This window comes from Pongo abelii, chromosome 18, assembly GCF_028885655.2.
Source record: "Pongo abelii isolate AG06213 chromosome 18, NHGRI_mPonAbe1-v2.0_pri, whole genome shotgun sequence".
Lineage (NCBI taxonomy): Eukaryota > Metazoa > Chordata > Mammalia > Primates > Hominidae > Pongo > Pongo abelii.
The window spans coordinates 23145735-23163083 of NC_072003.2; the positions used below are offsets into that span (position 1 = coordinate 23145735).

The following is a 17349-nucleotide window of genomic DNA, read 5'->3' on the forward strand; positions in this document are numbered from 1 at the left end:
CCCTCTTTTAGTGTTGGATGGCTGACCAATGGCACTATAGATAAATTGGCTGTGTGTTTTAAGGTAGTGACTAGCGCTGGAAGACAGCCAGGGCATTCAGACCTAGTCTTTATATTGATTCATGGCTAAATGAATGCAGCCCTGCCTAGCAGTTTATTGTAGAACGTTCGCAGCTCACACCCAGAGAAACCAGCTGCGCTGGCAGCTACAGAGTTAAAGGTAAAGTCACAGAGGCTTGTAGAACCAAAAGTGAAAAGGGAAAGCCAAAAGTTAAAGTAAAAATCAGCTGCCCCGGCAACTACGGAGACAAAAGAAAAGTCTCAGGAAAGAGAAAACCAGTTTTGCAAGAACCACAGGAGGGAATAGAGACCCCTCCTCCCTACATTCCAATCCACCTCCCTTTATCAAGGCTAACTGCCCCTAAGGAGTTAAGTTCAAAGAGATACAGGCTCCCAGTCTCACGTGAGAAGGAGAAATTAGAGCTCCAGGAAGTTAAAGTGAAAGGCTGGAAAAGTCAGGCAGGCTGTCTCAGGTCTGGTCGTGCCCAAGTTATGCTTATGCCTCTTAAGAAGACAAAAGGACCCCCACTAGGACCCAGATGATGTAGTTCAGCTTCAACACCTACGAAAGTGCCAAGAAGCACTTCTGCAAAGGCTAAAGGATGGTAAAAGAAAAAGGAAACCAATATAAAAAATCTCAGAGGTGCTCCAGGGTTCAGATAAAAGCACCAGCCAGTCTTAAAGAAGACTTTGTGAGGCATTTTGGTTGTACACTCTGTTTAACCCTAAGGCTGCTGAAAATCAGTGCATGGTGGATATAGCATTTGTAAGGCAGGCCCAAGGAGATATCAGGCATAAATTGCAGAAGTTAGAAGCTCCATAGGCATGAATGCAACTAAGCTTATTAAAGTGGCTACCAAGGTGTACATTAACTGAGTTCAGGAGGCAAAGAAGAAAGCTGATCGGAGGCTTAAGAAAGGCTAATTTACTAGCAGCAGCCCTTATGGGAAGAGAAGCTGGCTTTGCAAGGAGGCATGGACGTGGGCGTGAACACAGTCGTGGAAAAGGCTGGTCTGGACAGGAGTTTGAAAGTTGGCTGAGGCTAGAGAGAGATTAATGTGCACGGTGCAAAAGGAAATGACACTAGAAGAATAAATGCCAATAAAAATAATAATAAGGAGAACGGTCAAGGCCACGGTATAAAAAAAACCCCTCCAGCCAAGGGCTACTGCACCCAGGAGAAACCCAAGACTCCCTGCACCTGCTGTGAAAGGCAGGACATAAAGTGTCAGAAAAAAGCTCAGATCTGCTCTAAAAGTGTCCAGTATTTAAGCTTTTATATAAGCCAAGAGGAAAGATGGCTTAGTAGTAAACAAAAGCAGTCTGTTTGTGGACGTCCTACTCCAACCACCTGGTGTCAAATAAGAGAGTTCCTAAGGGCAGCAAGGTTCTGCCGCATTTAGATCCCAAATTTCTAGCTTATGGCTAAGCCACAAAGAGGAGGAAAGAAAGAGCCCCTCCTCTAGGAGGCTAACCAGGAGAAGGCTTTTAAAGAAATTAAAAAAAAAAAAAAAAAGCCTTGACTCAGGCCCCAGCTTTAAGACTGCCAGAGCTAACTAACTAAGCTTATCTTCTTGTATGTCCATAAGTGAAAGGGAGGCCATGAAGGTTCTAACTCAAGCCATAAGGTCATGGCATCACCCAGTAACATACTTATCCAGGCAATTAGATTCTGTGGCACTTGGCTGCCCTCCTTGTTTTAAAGCAATAGCTGCCACTGCCCTACTGGCTCAATAAGCTAACAAACTAGAGACTGTGAATACCCTAAACCCGGCTACCTTGCTCCTCATCAAGTCAGTGCCAGGAGACCCCCTTCATTGCTGTGTAAACGTGATAGATGAAGTGTTCTCAAGCCAGAGAGATTTGACAGATAGGCCCCTTGGGGACCCAGACATAGAATATTTTACTGATGGAAGAAGTTTCATACTAAAGGGAATCTGCTGAGCTGGGTATGCAGTGGTGACTTTGGACTCAGTAGTAGAGGTGCAGTCTTTGCCTACAGAAACTTCTGCTTAGAAAGCAGAGCTAATAGCTCTGACAAGAGCTCTCTGGCTAGCAAAAGACCGAAAGACAAATATTTACACCGATTCCAAATATGCTTCTGCCACTTTCCATGTTCATGAGGCTATTTACAAAGAAAAAAGAAAGGCTTTTAACTGCTGAAAGTAAAGAAATAAAGTAAAAGGAATAAAATTCTACAGCTCTTAAATTCTGTATAGGCCCTAAAAGAGGTGGCAGATATGCACTGCAAGGAACACCAAAAAGGAAGAATACTAAAGGCTTAAATAAATAAATAAATAAAAGAGACAAAGAGGCAAAGCAGGACAACTCCACCTTCTAAAGAAGAAGCTTTAGCTATGACTCTCCTCCCAGAGATTCCCCTCCTGTAGATCCCAAGCTACACTCCAAATGAAAGGCCTTGTTTTGCCCAGAAAAATAACAACTACATTGAATAAGGATAGTAAAAATTTTCCAGTGGGAGGCTAACCATACCTGAAATGGTGGCCCCCAGATTTGTAAAACAGTTCCACCAAGGAACTCACATTAAAAAAAAAAACCAGCACTAAAGACATTATTAAGGCATCATTTCTATGTGCCATGGCTCACTGCTATTACTCAAGCCATTTGTAAATGAACAATGTTTAACTTGTGTTCAGAACAATCCATGACAAGGGTTTACTTGGCCCCCAGGAGTTCAGGAAACAGAAGCCATGCCATGTGAAAGACTGCTTATGAAATTCACTGAATTACCCTGAGAGGAGGGCTATCAGTACATGTTGGTGTTCATTTACACCTTTTCAGGATAAGTCAAGGCCTTCCTCACCCAGACAGAGAAGGAAATAGAGGTGACCAAAGTGTCATTAAAAGACATTATTCCCAGATGTAGACTGCCTCTAAGATCTCACAATGGACCAACATTTGTGGCTGAAATAGTTCAGGACTTCACTTGACTAATAAAAATAAAATGGAAATAACATATAGCCTACAGGCTGCAGAGCTCAGGTAAAGTGAAGAGCATGAACCAGACACTCAAACAGCTGCTGAAGAGATTGTGTCAAGAAACTCATCAAAGGTAGGATCAGGTCTTGCCCATGGTCCTCCTCCGAGTCAGGTGCACCTCCATCAAGCAAACTGGGTATTCGCCCTGTGAGATTTTGTTCAGCCAGCCACCTCCCATCATCTGTAAACTAGAAGAACTAACTTTAAGAAGGCAAATGCAGACTTTAAGTATGGTCATGCAAAAATGCATGGCTAGGTATAGAAAAACGCCTGTGAGTCTAACAGACCCAGTACACCCTTTCAAACCTAAGGATTTTGTTTAAGTTAAAAAATGGAATCCAACCACTCTAGGACCCATATAGGATAGGCCTCATATTGTAATCATGTCTACTTCTACTGCTGTTAAAGTTGCAGGTGTCACACCTTGGATTCACCATAGCTGGCTGAAAACAGCGGCAGCAGTGACTCCCGACGATGACCAGTGGATTAACCAACAAGACCCTGATTGCCCCACCCGAATAGACCTACGGTGAATCCCAACCACCAGTAAGAAGGACAACTGCTCTGCTCTGGCCACTTTGGAGGCTGGTCAGTCTGTGCACGGCTGAAGCTTGAGGATCTTGCAAGCTCTGCTCTAGTCACATCCTGGAAGCTGACTAGTCTATGCACAGCCGAAGCTAAGAGGACCACCTCTAGATAAATGAATGTAGATAAAATTTATAAGCCTAGTTATAATTGTTCTGTTGTTACGTTATTACTGCAAATGCTGCAAATGTCTATGCCCAGAGGAAGGTTTGCCATGCCCATGAGTAGTGTAAGCATGTTTCTATTACATACACTAATGTTGTTATCATTTCTGCCTATACTAGAAGGGGAGAAATCTCTAGAAGGATGCCCACACTGTGTTCATACTACCCGGGTAAGGAATACCATAGTTAAAACTCTACTGTACCATACCTACAGTACAGGAACCAAGTTAGGAACCTGCACATACAACCAGACCACCTATTCAGTCTGTGACCCAGGAAATAATCAGCTATATGCATGTTATGACCCTAAGCTCTTACCCTATGAATTCTGGTTTGAAGTACATATTAAATCAGAGGGAGAAAAAGAAGGAGAGTTATAGCTTGAACCAAAGAAGCCCCTCCCTCCTATAAAGGGCCTATTTCCTTGTACTTTGATGCCTGCTATGCTGCATATGTTCATAATCCTAAAAAAAACCGGAAGCAGTCTGCAATGGTTTAACACAAGAGAGGCTTAGCAGGAGCAGCCCTAAGCATCTGTACAAAGAACCACAAATCGGATGCCCAGATTGTAGCATTCAGTGGTCCACACTAACACAACTCCAATACTTATATTCAGGAAGGAGTGTTCTGCTAAGTAGTATGTCAACCAAACCAAATTGTAAGACATTTCCCCTCTTTGTTGCTTTTTATAACAAAGGTGTTAATAAATTTTATTATATATTATATAACAAAGGTATTAATAAAGGTGTTAATAAAATTTAAAGCAATCCTTTAAATTTTACTGTCTTAAAGCCAGAGCTACCTTTCTGGTCTACAGGACAGATAGCACTATAATGACTTGATAGACTAGGAGCAGGCCTTAGAGTTCCACTACTAATTGTCAAAAAGACTAAAAGGACTCAAATGCATCCAACCCCACAATTCCGGGTCCATAGTCATTCTACAAGCATTTGGATCAGCTAGTGCCTGAGCTTCCCCCACCAACCAAAAACTTATTTGCTCAACTAGTTGAAAACATAGCTGGCAGCTTAGGAATTTCCTCATGCTATGTACATGGAGGAACTAATATGGGGGACCAGTGGCCATGGGAGGCAAAGGAATGAATGCCACAAGATAACTTCACTTCGCTTAACCCTGCCAATGAACCAACAGCCTCAGCCAGTGCTTGGTTGTTAAAAACCTCCATAATTGCAAAGTACTGTATCGCCCGTCAGGGAAAGGCTTTCACAGAGGCAGTAGGAGAAATAACCTGCCTAGGGCAACAGTATTATGATGAGACTAAAAACAAAACTCTATGGAGAAGCACCCAGAATTACTCCTACTTACCAGATCCAAATCCTTTACCTCCATTCTCTACCCTAAGCCACACTTGGCATCAGCTAGAGGCTCCAAATGCTTGGAAAGCACCCTCTGGCCTATATTGGATCTGTGGAGCATGGGCATATTGGCAACTGCCAGCTAAATGGACAGGGGCATGTGTGTAGGAACAATCAAGCCATCCTTCTTTCTAATTTCTCTAAAGCAAGGGGAACTCTTATGGTATCCAGTTGATGATGAAAATAAAAGAAGAACTAGAAGAGCATAATCACAAAAATAGACACAAATGTCAAAAAGGATGTGGACATAGGAGACTGGAAAGATAATGAATGGCCTCCTGAAAGAATCATTAAATATTATAGGCCAGCTACCTGGGCGCAAGATGGGTCATGGATTACCACACCCCAATCTATATGCTCCACCGCATCATAAGGTTGCAGGCAGATCTTGAAATTATAACCAATGAAACGTCAAGGGCACTAGATTTATTGGCAATACAAGCAACACAAATGAGAAATTCTGTATATCGAAATAGACTGGCTTTAGATTATCACTTAGCCTCAGAAGGAGGAGTATGTGGAAAATTTAATTTAACCAACTGTCGCTTAGAAATTGATAATAATGGCCGGGCTGTCATGGAAATCAGAGCTAGAATGCACAAGTTGGCCCATGTTCCAGTTCAGACTTGGTCCAAATGGTCCCTGGATTCTTTGTCTGGAGGATGGTTCTCAACCTTTGGAGGATTCAAAACCCTCATTGGTGGGTTTTTGTTTATTCTTGGCATCTGCCTCATCCTCCCTTACCTTTTACCCCTCTTTATTAGGAGCATTCAGTCAACTATAGAGGCAGTAATAACTCGACACACTACTGCGCAGTTGATGGCATTAACGAAATATCAGCCACTGCCAGTAGAAGAAGCTCAGCTCTGTGAAGAGGTGGAAAATAGTGGTGCTTTCTATTAACACCTTTGTTATAAAAAGCAACAAAGGGGAGAAATGGAAGAGGAATTAAAAGAAATTAAAGAATGCGTAAACAAAAACTCAGTTGTATGTAAGAAAACCCAATTCCCCCTGAGGAAGAGAAAGAGGTGGAGTCCTTTAAAAATTCACTGCCTGTTTTTCTGTCTGTAGCTAGTGAGCCTTATCTCACCCTTTCCCAGGCATTGTGAAGACCCTGTTTCTCTAGCTGTGCAGCTGCAAGGTCACTAGACAGATAAACTCAAGTTGTAAAACATGTTTTTCCTTGAAAAGTAAGAAATGATGTAATGCATGTCTCAATTGAATAACTGTCTTTGTTTCTCACTTCTGTAATATGGTTTCCCCTGCATAAATCTCCCCTTTCACCCCACAAAATGCTTAAAAGGTAACCTGACTCTTTGTTCAGGGCTCAGTCCTTTGGATGTTAATCTGACTGGGCTGGTGCACCTAAATAATAGATATATCCTCAACCCCACTGGTGTCTGATTCCTAAATTATCCCGCAACACCTGTACTCAGAGATCGTATTCATCAGACCAGAAACTCACTTAACCAGTGATCGGAAGTCCAGCCACCCTTCACGGCTGTGATCAGACACCAGGAGCTTGGTTTTCAGAGAGGGGCACTCAGAAGCTATGGAGTCCACCTCTGAGGCAAGGGTATCTGTGGTCACAATGCCCTTGGCTTTAGACATCTGTAGTCAATAGATAATGTCTTTGGCCTTCAACAGGTTGGTCGCAGGAATGAAGATGATCCCTGGGGATGAGAAAGGAACTGATTGTTTTGGGTTCTTTTTCACAACCATTGGCTTTAGGCTTGGCTTGTCTGCACCAAAATACCCTAACTTCTTGTTATGCAAAGTATGGGCCACAGAACAACAGCAGCACCACTATCCAGGATGCAGAATCTCACACCCTGTTTCAAACCTACAGAATCAGAATCTGCATCTTAACAAGTTGTCCAAGTGATTCTTTTGCACATTAAAATTTGAAAGCCCTGCCTTAATCTTTTCTACTGTAAATGGATCTAGCCAAAAAATGGATGGACACTGCTTTACACACGTTTACACAGGATCTGGAAGTATAGATGTAAACAGGACAGTGTCTCTGACATCAAGAATAGCTGCATCTCTCTCCCATCTTTCCCTTCTTATTCCCCTTTCTGTCATTCCTCGGATGTCATCTTGAATGTCCCCTCTTTCCTTCATTCTGTATTTCACCACATTGTCCTTTGAGTTTTTTGCATTCCCTTCTACCTCCATTGCCAACAGTGAGCTCAAGCCTTCGTGTTTCCTTCTGGATTCTCATCCCTCCACCAGTTTTGAATCTTCCTGCTACCCATCTTCCATATTATTATTTGCTTAGTTCCATAAACATTGACTTTTTTTCCTCTGAATTTCTTTTTTTTTTTTTCAGATGGAGTCTCCCCCTGTCACCCAGGCTGGAGTGCAGTGGTGTGATCTCAACTCACTGCAACCTAAGCCTCCTGGGTTCAAGCAATTCTCCTGTCTCAGCCTCTCCAGTAGCTGGGATTATAGGTGTCCACAACCATGCCCAGCTAATTTTTATTTTTTTATTTTTAGTAGAGATGGGGTTTCACCAGGTTGACCAGGATGCTCTTGGACTTCTGACCACAAGTGTTCTGTCTGCCTTATCCTCCCAAAGTGCTGGGATTACAGCTGTGAGCCACCGTGCCTGGCCTCTCTACATTTCTTCTCTGCACTAACACCTGTGCCCTCTCTCCAGGAAAACACAATTCTCATCCTGACTTTGAAGATGCTGCTTTCTTTCCATCTTTCTCTCCCACGACTTATTTTCTATTTCAAAATGGCCATGCCTCACCCCATTCTTGGAATGCCCATCCTTTGTTTCTAATCCTTTTTAATTCTTCTTATCCCAGAGGGCTCAGCTCAAGTCTTTTTTTTTTTTTTTTTTTGACAGAGTACTTGCCACCATGCCCAGCTAATTCTTTATTTATTTATTTATTTATTTATTTATTTATTTATTTATTTCTCTCTCTCTTTCTTTTTTTTTTTTTTGTATTTTAGTAGAGATGGGGTTTCACCATGTTGGCCAGGATGGTCTTGATCTCCTGACCTCGTGATCCACCCACCTCGGCCTCCCAAAGTGCTGGGATTATAGGCCTAAGCCACCACACCTGGCCAGGTCTTAGATTTCCCATGGACCATCTTATAGGTCTACAGAGGACATGGCTTTTCATCTCTATAGTCCTTCCACCAGTTTTATTACTTCTTGATTTCACATGATCTGGCTGAATGAATCATCTATTTTATTTGTGAGAGAATATGAGATGGAGAGAGAAAATATGATCAAGAGTATGGCAGAGTGCTGTACACATGATAAAATGAGAGAAGTGATTCAAAAAAGAATTTGTAAGTCACAGATTCTAATTTATATAGACAAAAAAGTCATTAAAAGGGGAAGGGAAATCTCTACATAAGAATCCTAACTAATAAATATAAAGAAACTGACAGAAATAGAAAATTTCCATGTAAAACCAACATGGTAATATTCAATTCAGTAAAGAATCATCACTAGGTACTCAAACCATAATGTGAAAGAGTGTTAGGGAATAGGAATATTCACACAATCGCTTAAGGATCACACAATGAATTATTTATTAATTACAAGGAAAAATTGTGCCTTTGTAAAGGATAAAGGTTTTCTGTGAAAACCACCTTACTCAAGTGATGAAATAGTATAACTGAAGAGGGAACAAACTGACTTCAGAATATACCCCCTGATGTGATGCACAGAGGAAGACACAACTTTGTCCTTGTAATTCTCCTGCCTAACGTGTCTAATCTGAATATAATCACAAAGAAAGAGTCAGAAATACAAATTTGGAGGTATATTCTAAAATACAACTTGTATTCTTCAAAAATGTCACTGTCATGCAGAAAAGGCTGTGGAATATTTTGGATTTTATCAGATGCCTGCTTTTTTGTTTATGAGTGTTTACCTGGTGTTCATAGGTGTCACAATGCCCACAAGTGATTCTTAAATAATTCAGTAAGAAAGGGAGAGAAAGAGAGAGGGAGAGAGTGCTCAAATATGGAAAAATGTTAGCAATTGATGAATCTTTAAAAAAGTAAGACTCTCTGAGGCTGTGTAAGAGAAAGTGTATGTGTGTTTGTGTGTGTATGAGAGAAAGTTTGGCACTGCACTTGAGAGTGTATAAATGTGAGAGTGTGAGGGAGAGAATAATAAAGAATAAGAGAATTTGTGAGGGAGTATGAGAAAGACAAAGACTGTGAAGAAGAAAGGAGGTACAGAGAAGAGAAATTGTTTTGTCTCTAATTAAACTGTTAATTCCCAGAGGGCAGGAAGCCTTGCTTTGTGGTCCCAGCACAGAAACTGGGGCGAGGGCTTCAAAGCTGTGTCAGTGCCAGGCTGGGTGCACAGCACCTAATATCTCAGGACCCACTGGTTCTAGAACAGCCCCGAGGTCCACCAGGTCCCTCTTGCATCACTGACCTGTTCGCATGCAGCCCACAGCCACCAGCCACCACTCAGGCACTCGAGGCAGAATCAAGGCCAGATGGTCTCCCTGCTGCAGGCCACAGGTCTGTGTGAAGACACTGGCTACGCGGCGGGTTAGGTCTCCCATCTCTCTGAAGCTCCACTTTACTTCATCCCCTTGGCCATTCACCCACCAAAAGGCTGGATTTGGACCTCTCTTGCCCTCCTGGTCAAGACCATACATTATGTGTTATTTTCTGCTTCAAAGAAAAAGGGCACTAATTAAACTAATCCACAGCCATAGTCACGTTTCAATGCGAACACAGCTTAAGGACTGAGATCCCATTTTAAAACATTTATACAGCTGGACGCAGTGGCTCATGCTTGTAATTCCAGTACTTTAGGAGGCAGAAGCAGGTGGATCATGAGGTCAGGAGTTCGAGACCAGCCTGACCAATATGGAGAAACCCTGTCTCTACTAAAAATTTAAAAATTAGCTGGGCATGGTGGTGCATGCTTGTAATCTCAGCTACTCAGGAGGCTGAGGTAGGAGAATTGCTTGAACCCAGGAGGCAGAGGTTGCAGTGAGCCAAGATTGCACCATTGCACTCCAGCCTGGACGACACAGTGAGACTCCATCTCAAAAAAAAAAAAAAAATTATAGCATCAGGAGAGGTTTGGTGGTGGAGTGGGACTTCTGGCCTACTGTACCCACCCTGCCTCAAGCCACATAAGACCATAAACAGCCTTTATGATTCCTATTGAAGATTTAAAACTCCATTCCACCACATGCCTGCCTTAATTCCATTTGGACTGTGCATTCCTCTCTGTGCCTTAGTTTCTCCTCAATAAAATGCTGACAATAATTATTACCTAGAAAGTAGCAAAGTTTAAATAAGTTATTTAAATAAAGCATGTAAGAGTGCCTGTCACATAGTAAATGCTCAATAAATATTATTATTATCACAATAAAACAAAACAAAAGAAGCTTACTTAATTGCTAAATTTTTGAAAAAAAAAATTTTTAATTAAGTTACTCTTAGAGGTGAGGGCAGTAACAAAGCAGACTAGGAAGCTCCAGGCCCTTTTTTGCCTCATAGAAACAGCAAGATTCTACCTACAGAAACAACAGATGGATTAAATAGCTCCATGGGGGGTCTAGAAACCAGCCAAGGATCTGCAGAAAACCAAACAAATGCCCGCAGTCATGAAAAAGCCATACTCAACTCCCACTTACACAGGGAGGGGAACAACACACACTGGGGCCAGTCTGGAGGGTCAGGGGCCATGGGACGGAGAGCATTAGGACAAATAGCTAATGCATGTGGGGCTGAAAACCTAGATGACCAGTTGATAGGTGCAGAAAACCACCATGACACGCATATACCTATATAACAAACCTACATGTTCTGCACTTGTATCCCGGAACTTAAAGTAAAATAAAAATAAATAAATAAAAGCTAACTATAGAGCCAGACGAGGTGGCGCACACCTGTGGTCCCAGCTACTTGGGAGGCTGAGGCAGGAGGATAGCCTGAGCCCAGTTTGAGGCTACAGTGATTGTGCCACTGCATTCCAGCCTGGGAGACAGAATGAGACCCTGTCTCAAAAAAGAAAAAAAAAAAAAAGGTTAACTATGGAAAGTGATTAACATGTTAATTGGTATGACTGCAGTAGCATATGTACAATAAGACATCATGTTGTACACCTTAAATATGTATGATTAAAAATTTAAAAAGGAAAAAAATGAAAAAGCCATACTCAAAATGGTAGAAAATTTTGTGATTTTTTTTTTTTTTTTTTTTTTTTGGTCACCATTGCCCCCATCTCTTTCTGGTGGGGTGCACTGCAGTCAAGAGGAAGCCACCCAACTCCCAGCTCTTCTCTCAGGACTGAAGGAAAGGAGTGAAACTTGTTTACAATGTTCTGGCTTGTCCAAGGGTTGCGGAGGGACTGGCTTCTGTCTTGCCTGACTTGCAGGTCAGATAGAAACCATGGCATAATTTGAATATGATGTTGGAGGTCACTGAAAGCAGTGGTGGGTGACAGGCTGTGCGAAAACATCAGACCTGCAGGCATGTAGGGGCCAGAAACTATGGAAAGAGAAATACAATAAAACATGTAAGACCCTGAAGAGAAGCAAGGAAGAGACTTTTAGGGAAATTAAGAAATTAAAACAGCCATTTATATGGGAAAATTAGTGAGGTGGGGCGGGATGCACACACAGAGGCCAAGGAAAGATAAATGCTAGAAAAGGCCTGAGAAGGCCTAAAGCCTTCACACTACGAAGATTAGTGAAGGTCTACCCCTGCATGCAGCTGGTCTTCAAGACTGAGAGAGGGGGCTGCTTTTTTTCAAATGCCTAACTTTCAACATAAAAACATAAGGCACACAAAGGAGCAGGAAAACATGGCTCATTCAAGGAAGCAAAATAAATCTCCAGAAACAAACCCTAAATAAACACAGGACTCAGCTACTAGGCAAAGATTTTAAAACAATTGTCTTAAATATGCTCAAAGAGCTAAAGGAAAACACAGATCCACACCTAAAGGAAATTAGAAAAACTATATATGAACAAAATAACAATACCAACAAAAAGATAGAAATTATATATTAAAAAAGAACCAGGCCAGGTGCGGTGGTTCACGCCTGTAATCCCAGCACTTTGGGAGGCCGAGGCTAGCGGATCACTTGAGGTCAGGAGTTTGAGACCAGCCTGGCGAACACGGCCAAACCCCATCTCTACTAAAAGTACAAAAAATAAGCCAGGTGTGGTGGCACGCACCTGTAATCCCAGTTACTCAGGAGGCTGAGGCAGGAGAATTGCTTGAACCCGGGAGGTGGAGATTGCAGTGAGCTGAGATAGTGCCACTGTGCTCCAGCCTGGGAGACTGAGCGAAAATCTGTCTCAAAAAAAAAAAGAACCGAACAATATTTGGAGCTGAAAAATATAGTAACTAAATAAACATAGTAACTAAATTGAAAATTCACTAGGGGTTCAATGGCAGATTCAAATAAGTAGAAGAAAAAATCCATAAACGTAGACAGGTCATTTGAAATTACTGAATCTGAGAAGAAAAAGTTAAAAAGAAGGAAGAAAAATAAACAGAGTTTGAGGGAATTATAGGACACTATCAAGCCAACCAATATACACATTTTGGGCATTCTAGAAAATGAGAGAAAGAAATGGGCATAGAGGTTATTGGAAGAAATAATGGCCCCATGATCCCCAAATTTGAGACAATGCATGGTAATACAAATATGAGAAGCTCAATAAACCTCAAGTAGAATAAACCCAAGGAAGACCAATATCAAGACACATTATAATTAAACTGAAATCAGCAAGAGAAAAGCAACTCATGTACAAGAGATTCTCAATAAGATTATCAGTGGATTTCTCAGTAGAAACCTTGAGGCCAGAAAGAAGTGGATGATATATTTAAAGTGCTTAAAGAAAAAAAAAGCCAACCAAGTATGTTACATCCAGAAAGATTCTTCAGAAGTGAAGGGGAAATTAGAGTATTCCCAGATAAACAAAAGTCAAAGTTCACTATCACTAGACTTGTCCCTACAAGAAATGCTAAAGGAAATCCTCAAGGTGAAATAAAAGAATGTTGGAGAGGAACTCAAATATGAAAATGTAAAGTTCTCTTGTAAATATAAATTCATGGACAAATATAAAAATCAATATTATAAATTTGGTTTGTAACTCCACTTGTTATTTGTTACAGTATTTAAAAAATAAATAATAAAAATAATTATAAATATGTTAATTTAGTAACATATATTTAATATATGTTTATATATTATATATTAACATATATTTAATATATGTTAATATATATTACATATTAACATATAATATAACATATATTTATTATATATGTTAAATAAATGTTAATTAAGCAAAATACAAAAATGTTATTGATGACATCAATAACATAAAGTGTGCGGAGGGGCTGGCTGGGATAGAACTGTAAAGGAGAAGGATTTTTACATTTAATTTTCATTATTGGCCTTATAATGTCATGGGAGTAGGGTTTTGTATGTGTCAGTTAAGTTGTTATCAGTACTAAATAGATTGCTAGAACTACAAGATATCATATTTAATCCCGATGGTAACCACAAGGCAAATATTTATTGAATATACACAAAAGGAAATGAGAGGAAAATCAAAGTGTATCACTACAAAAACTCAACTAAACACAAAGGATGTCAGTAAGAGAGGAAATGAGAGACAAAAAAGCTATAAGACATCAAGAAAACAATTACCAAAATGGCAATAGTAAATCCTTGTCTATCAGTAGTTACTTTAAATGTAAGTGGACCAAACTCCCCAGTCAAAAGACATAGATTGGCAGAATGGATAAAAAAATAAAATCCAACTACATGCTGTCTGCAAAAATTAAGCTACTTCTATGTGATTGAATATGATAAAATCAATGAAAAACTTTTAGAATTGTTTTTATAATAAAATGCTCTTACCTTAATATTAATTTTGAAAAGCAAAATTGTATTTATATTATTCAAATATATATAGTAACGTTCACCCATTCACCTCCTCCTTTTACTTCCTTCCTCTCCAACCCATCTCATGTTTCAAAAATTCTCAACCAGATTTCCAGTCTGGGCAATGAAAAAAATGAATTTATACTCTTAAGGCAGAGATATTTTGGCATCATCAGATTGGGAGACTAGGTTAAACAATGGATTGTGAAATCAGACAGCCTGGACCCAAACCCTGCTCTCCCACTTATTAGACATGTGATTTCAGTATATTCGTTAAATCCTTGGAACCTCAGTTTCTTCATCAAGGAAATAGAGACAATAACAGTACACATCTAATTAGATGATTAAATGCAAGGTGATTGCCAAGGCACATAAAAATGCTCTCTGTAACTGAGGGTTTTATTTTTCTTGAGGTTACTATGCAAATTCAGAGAAAAGAAAAAGAAGGTGGTGGGGAGGAAGATGCCATAAAGGCATGTAGGTTTTGGATAGTAATACATGAATACATGTTCATGGAACACTTAAAAATTATATTAACTCTCCAATTCCTTCTTGGGGGGATTCTCTCTTCTGTACAAAGACAGTGCTGGGTGACTTTTTACACTACCATATTGGCAGCTGGGAGTTAGTGGCTGTAAATACCATCCATTGTCTACCTGACTCCTAATGTCACTACTGCTTCTCTCTTGGTCTGTGTCTTGTGAGAAGACAAACCAAGCACTTGGGGTTTTCTGCAGAAACACATAACCTCTGGAAGACACAGGGCTTGGTTTTTCTGGACATACCTTAAAGCCACAGTCAAGTAGGTAGTTAACAAGGAGGAATCTAATTAGACTTGCCATCCTCATGGGAAGATGGATGGCCTAACATAGGTAAATGTGTCCGACACTCATGTGCACATTCAGGTGGTCTATCCCCTCTTCTGGGTGCAGTCTCAAGTCAAGCCCAAGTTTGATGACATGAATATCAGTTAAGACACATTGTCCCATTCACTGAAGATGAGAACTCAGACTAATATGAATTTGCTGACCTTGTGATTAGAACTTTGCACCTGGTCACAATTATAGTACCTGACTGAATAAAAGATACATTTACCTATTTTCTTGTTTTTAAAGGAGTTAATTCCTCATTTCATAGATGAAACCACTGAGGCTCAATGAAGTAAGGAAATGGCCAGGCTGGGAATAGAACCTTGAAATATAAGCTTTTTCCACAACACTGATAAGTTGAGGCAGAAGTAATTTTGGTTCTGTACCTTTCAGCCTAGTAGGAGCAAGATAAGGAAAGTGAGGCCACCCTTGTTCTTACATCGCCATCACGGCAGATCTCTTACCTTCTCCATTTGAGCCCAGTAGTCCAGTACATAACTTGCAAAGTTAAATTCCTCCAGTACTTCATAGTCATTCCATCTTGGAGCTCCAACTTCTGATAAAGATCGGCAGCGCAGCTGCGAAGGGGCAGGGTGGATGTTGTGGAAGGATTTGTGGATGCCCCAGAGGGTCCGGAACCTCATCAGCCACTGCATGGTGAAACAGTCCTCAGAAACTGGGCACAGAGTTCTCAAGTCACCACCTGCCTTGGGAAGAGATGGCTAATAGATTGGTTGTGTATCCAAAACTTTCTCCCTAAATCGGATGCATGTTTTTGGTTAATTGCTAGAGTTATAGCTTTGTTTCAGGTCACCAGAATTTGGAAGGCACAACTGATTGATTTTGGTGGGGATTCATCTTCCCAGATGAGGAACCACATGGCAGAAAATGCTGGGGAGGTTCTATAGCTACTATTATGGGTTTGGTACACGTTCCTAGGGATCTTCTTCTTCAACCTGCTAAGATGTCAGCCCAGGATGGAAGCCATATGGTCATCCCTTTTGTGGTAGAGCAACTCGCCTTTTGGAAAGTTCTGTACCTTATGGTGTCTTTACTTTAGAAACCTCCCTTTCTGCCAAGCCAAATCATGTTGTTGCCATGGAAGCTGTGATATCTTTATATGATCCCATCCCATGACTAAAGTTGATTGGTCCAGGGTTGAGCAGTCATTTCTCATGGCTTTGTAACCTAAGCTGGGCCAATCATAATACCTCTCCAATGTGTGTGTGTGAGTGTGTGTGTGTGTGTGTGTGTGTGTGTGTGATTCTAAACAGATTTAAATATATCAGGCTGTCTCCCTCTGGTGGAATGCACATTTTGTGTGTTGTTTGTGGTTATGATTCCTATCACGTGGAGACAGTCCCCCTACAGGAGAGAATAAAACTGATGTGCAGAAACAATGAGATGAGGTAGAGTAAGAATCATGCAGTCATTCAAGTCCCTGGTTCAAATTGTTCCTCTGCATCTCTGCTCCTGTCTTGTTAATATTCTCTGGATTCTGTAAGCCAAAAGTTTCTCCTTTGCCTGAGACTGGGTTTCTGTCAGTTGAGACTATAAAGATACTGAAAAATATACACCATCATCCTCTGAGCAGATGCTGCTGTTGACAAAAAGAGTTAAACTCTGTAAAATATTTGAAAAGATTTATTCTGAGCCAAATATGAGTGAACCTGACCCATGACACAGCCCTCAGGAGATCCTGAGACTATGTGGCCAAGGTGGTTGGGGTACAGCTTGGTTTTATATACTTTAGGAAGGCATGAGACATTAATTAAATACATTTAAGAACTATGTTGGCTTGGTTCAGAAAGGTGGCACAACCTAAAGTGGGAGCTTCCAGGCTATAGGTAAATGTAAATATTTTGTGGCTGACAATTGGGTGAGTTTATTTGAAGACCTGGGATTAATGGCAAGGAATGTTCAGGTTAAGGTAAAGGTTTGTGGAGAACAAGTTTTATTGTGCACCGGTCTCTCAGATACCAGACTTCAGAGAGAGAGCAGGTTGTAAAATATGTCTTATCAGAACTAAAAGGGTATGTGGCTCTTAGTTGATTGTTTCCTGGATCTGGGAAGTAAGGAAAGAAAACAAAGAGGAAATGGGGTTCTCTATAGAATGTGGATTTTTCCTACAAGAGACTTTGCAGGGCCATTTCAAGGTATGGCAAGGAAACATATTTTGGGGTAAAACATTTTGATTTTCTTCTTGTTATGCCAGAGTCAGATTGGAAAGTCAGTCATGACATACAGGGTTAAATAAAACCCATCTGATGAGAATTTATGATTTGTAGGGCATGACTCCCTAAGCCCCTTAGATAGGAATTTCGGCAAAATAAAAAATCAGAGCTTAGGCCAGGCACGGTGGCTCATGCCTGTAATCCCAGCCCTTTG

The 17349-nt window shown here is 40.7% G+C and overlaps 1 protein-coding gene across 1 annotated transcript in view; it reads right to left on the minus strand.

The window, feature by feature from the left end:
* Window positions 1–17349, minus strand: part of LOC100444423 (acyl-coenzyme A synthetase ACSM1, mitochondrial-like) — a 61442-nt gene that overhangs the window by 37425 nt on the left and 6668 nt on the right. Inside the window, 3 exon segments of the mRNA XM_054533557.2 lie at window positions 6650–6857; window positions 9599–9809; window positions 15426–15668. Coding sequence (XP_054389532.1) covers window positions 6650–6857; window positions 9599–9809; window positions 15426–15668 — 662 coding nt within the window.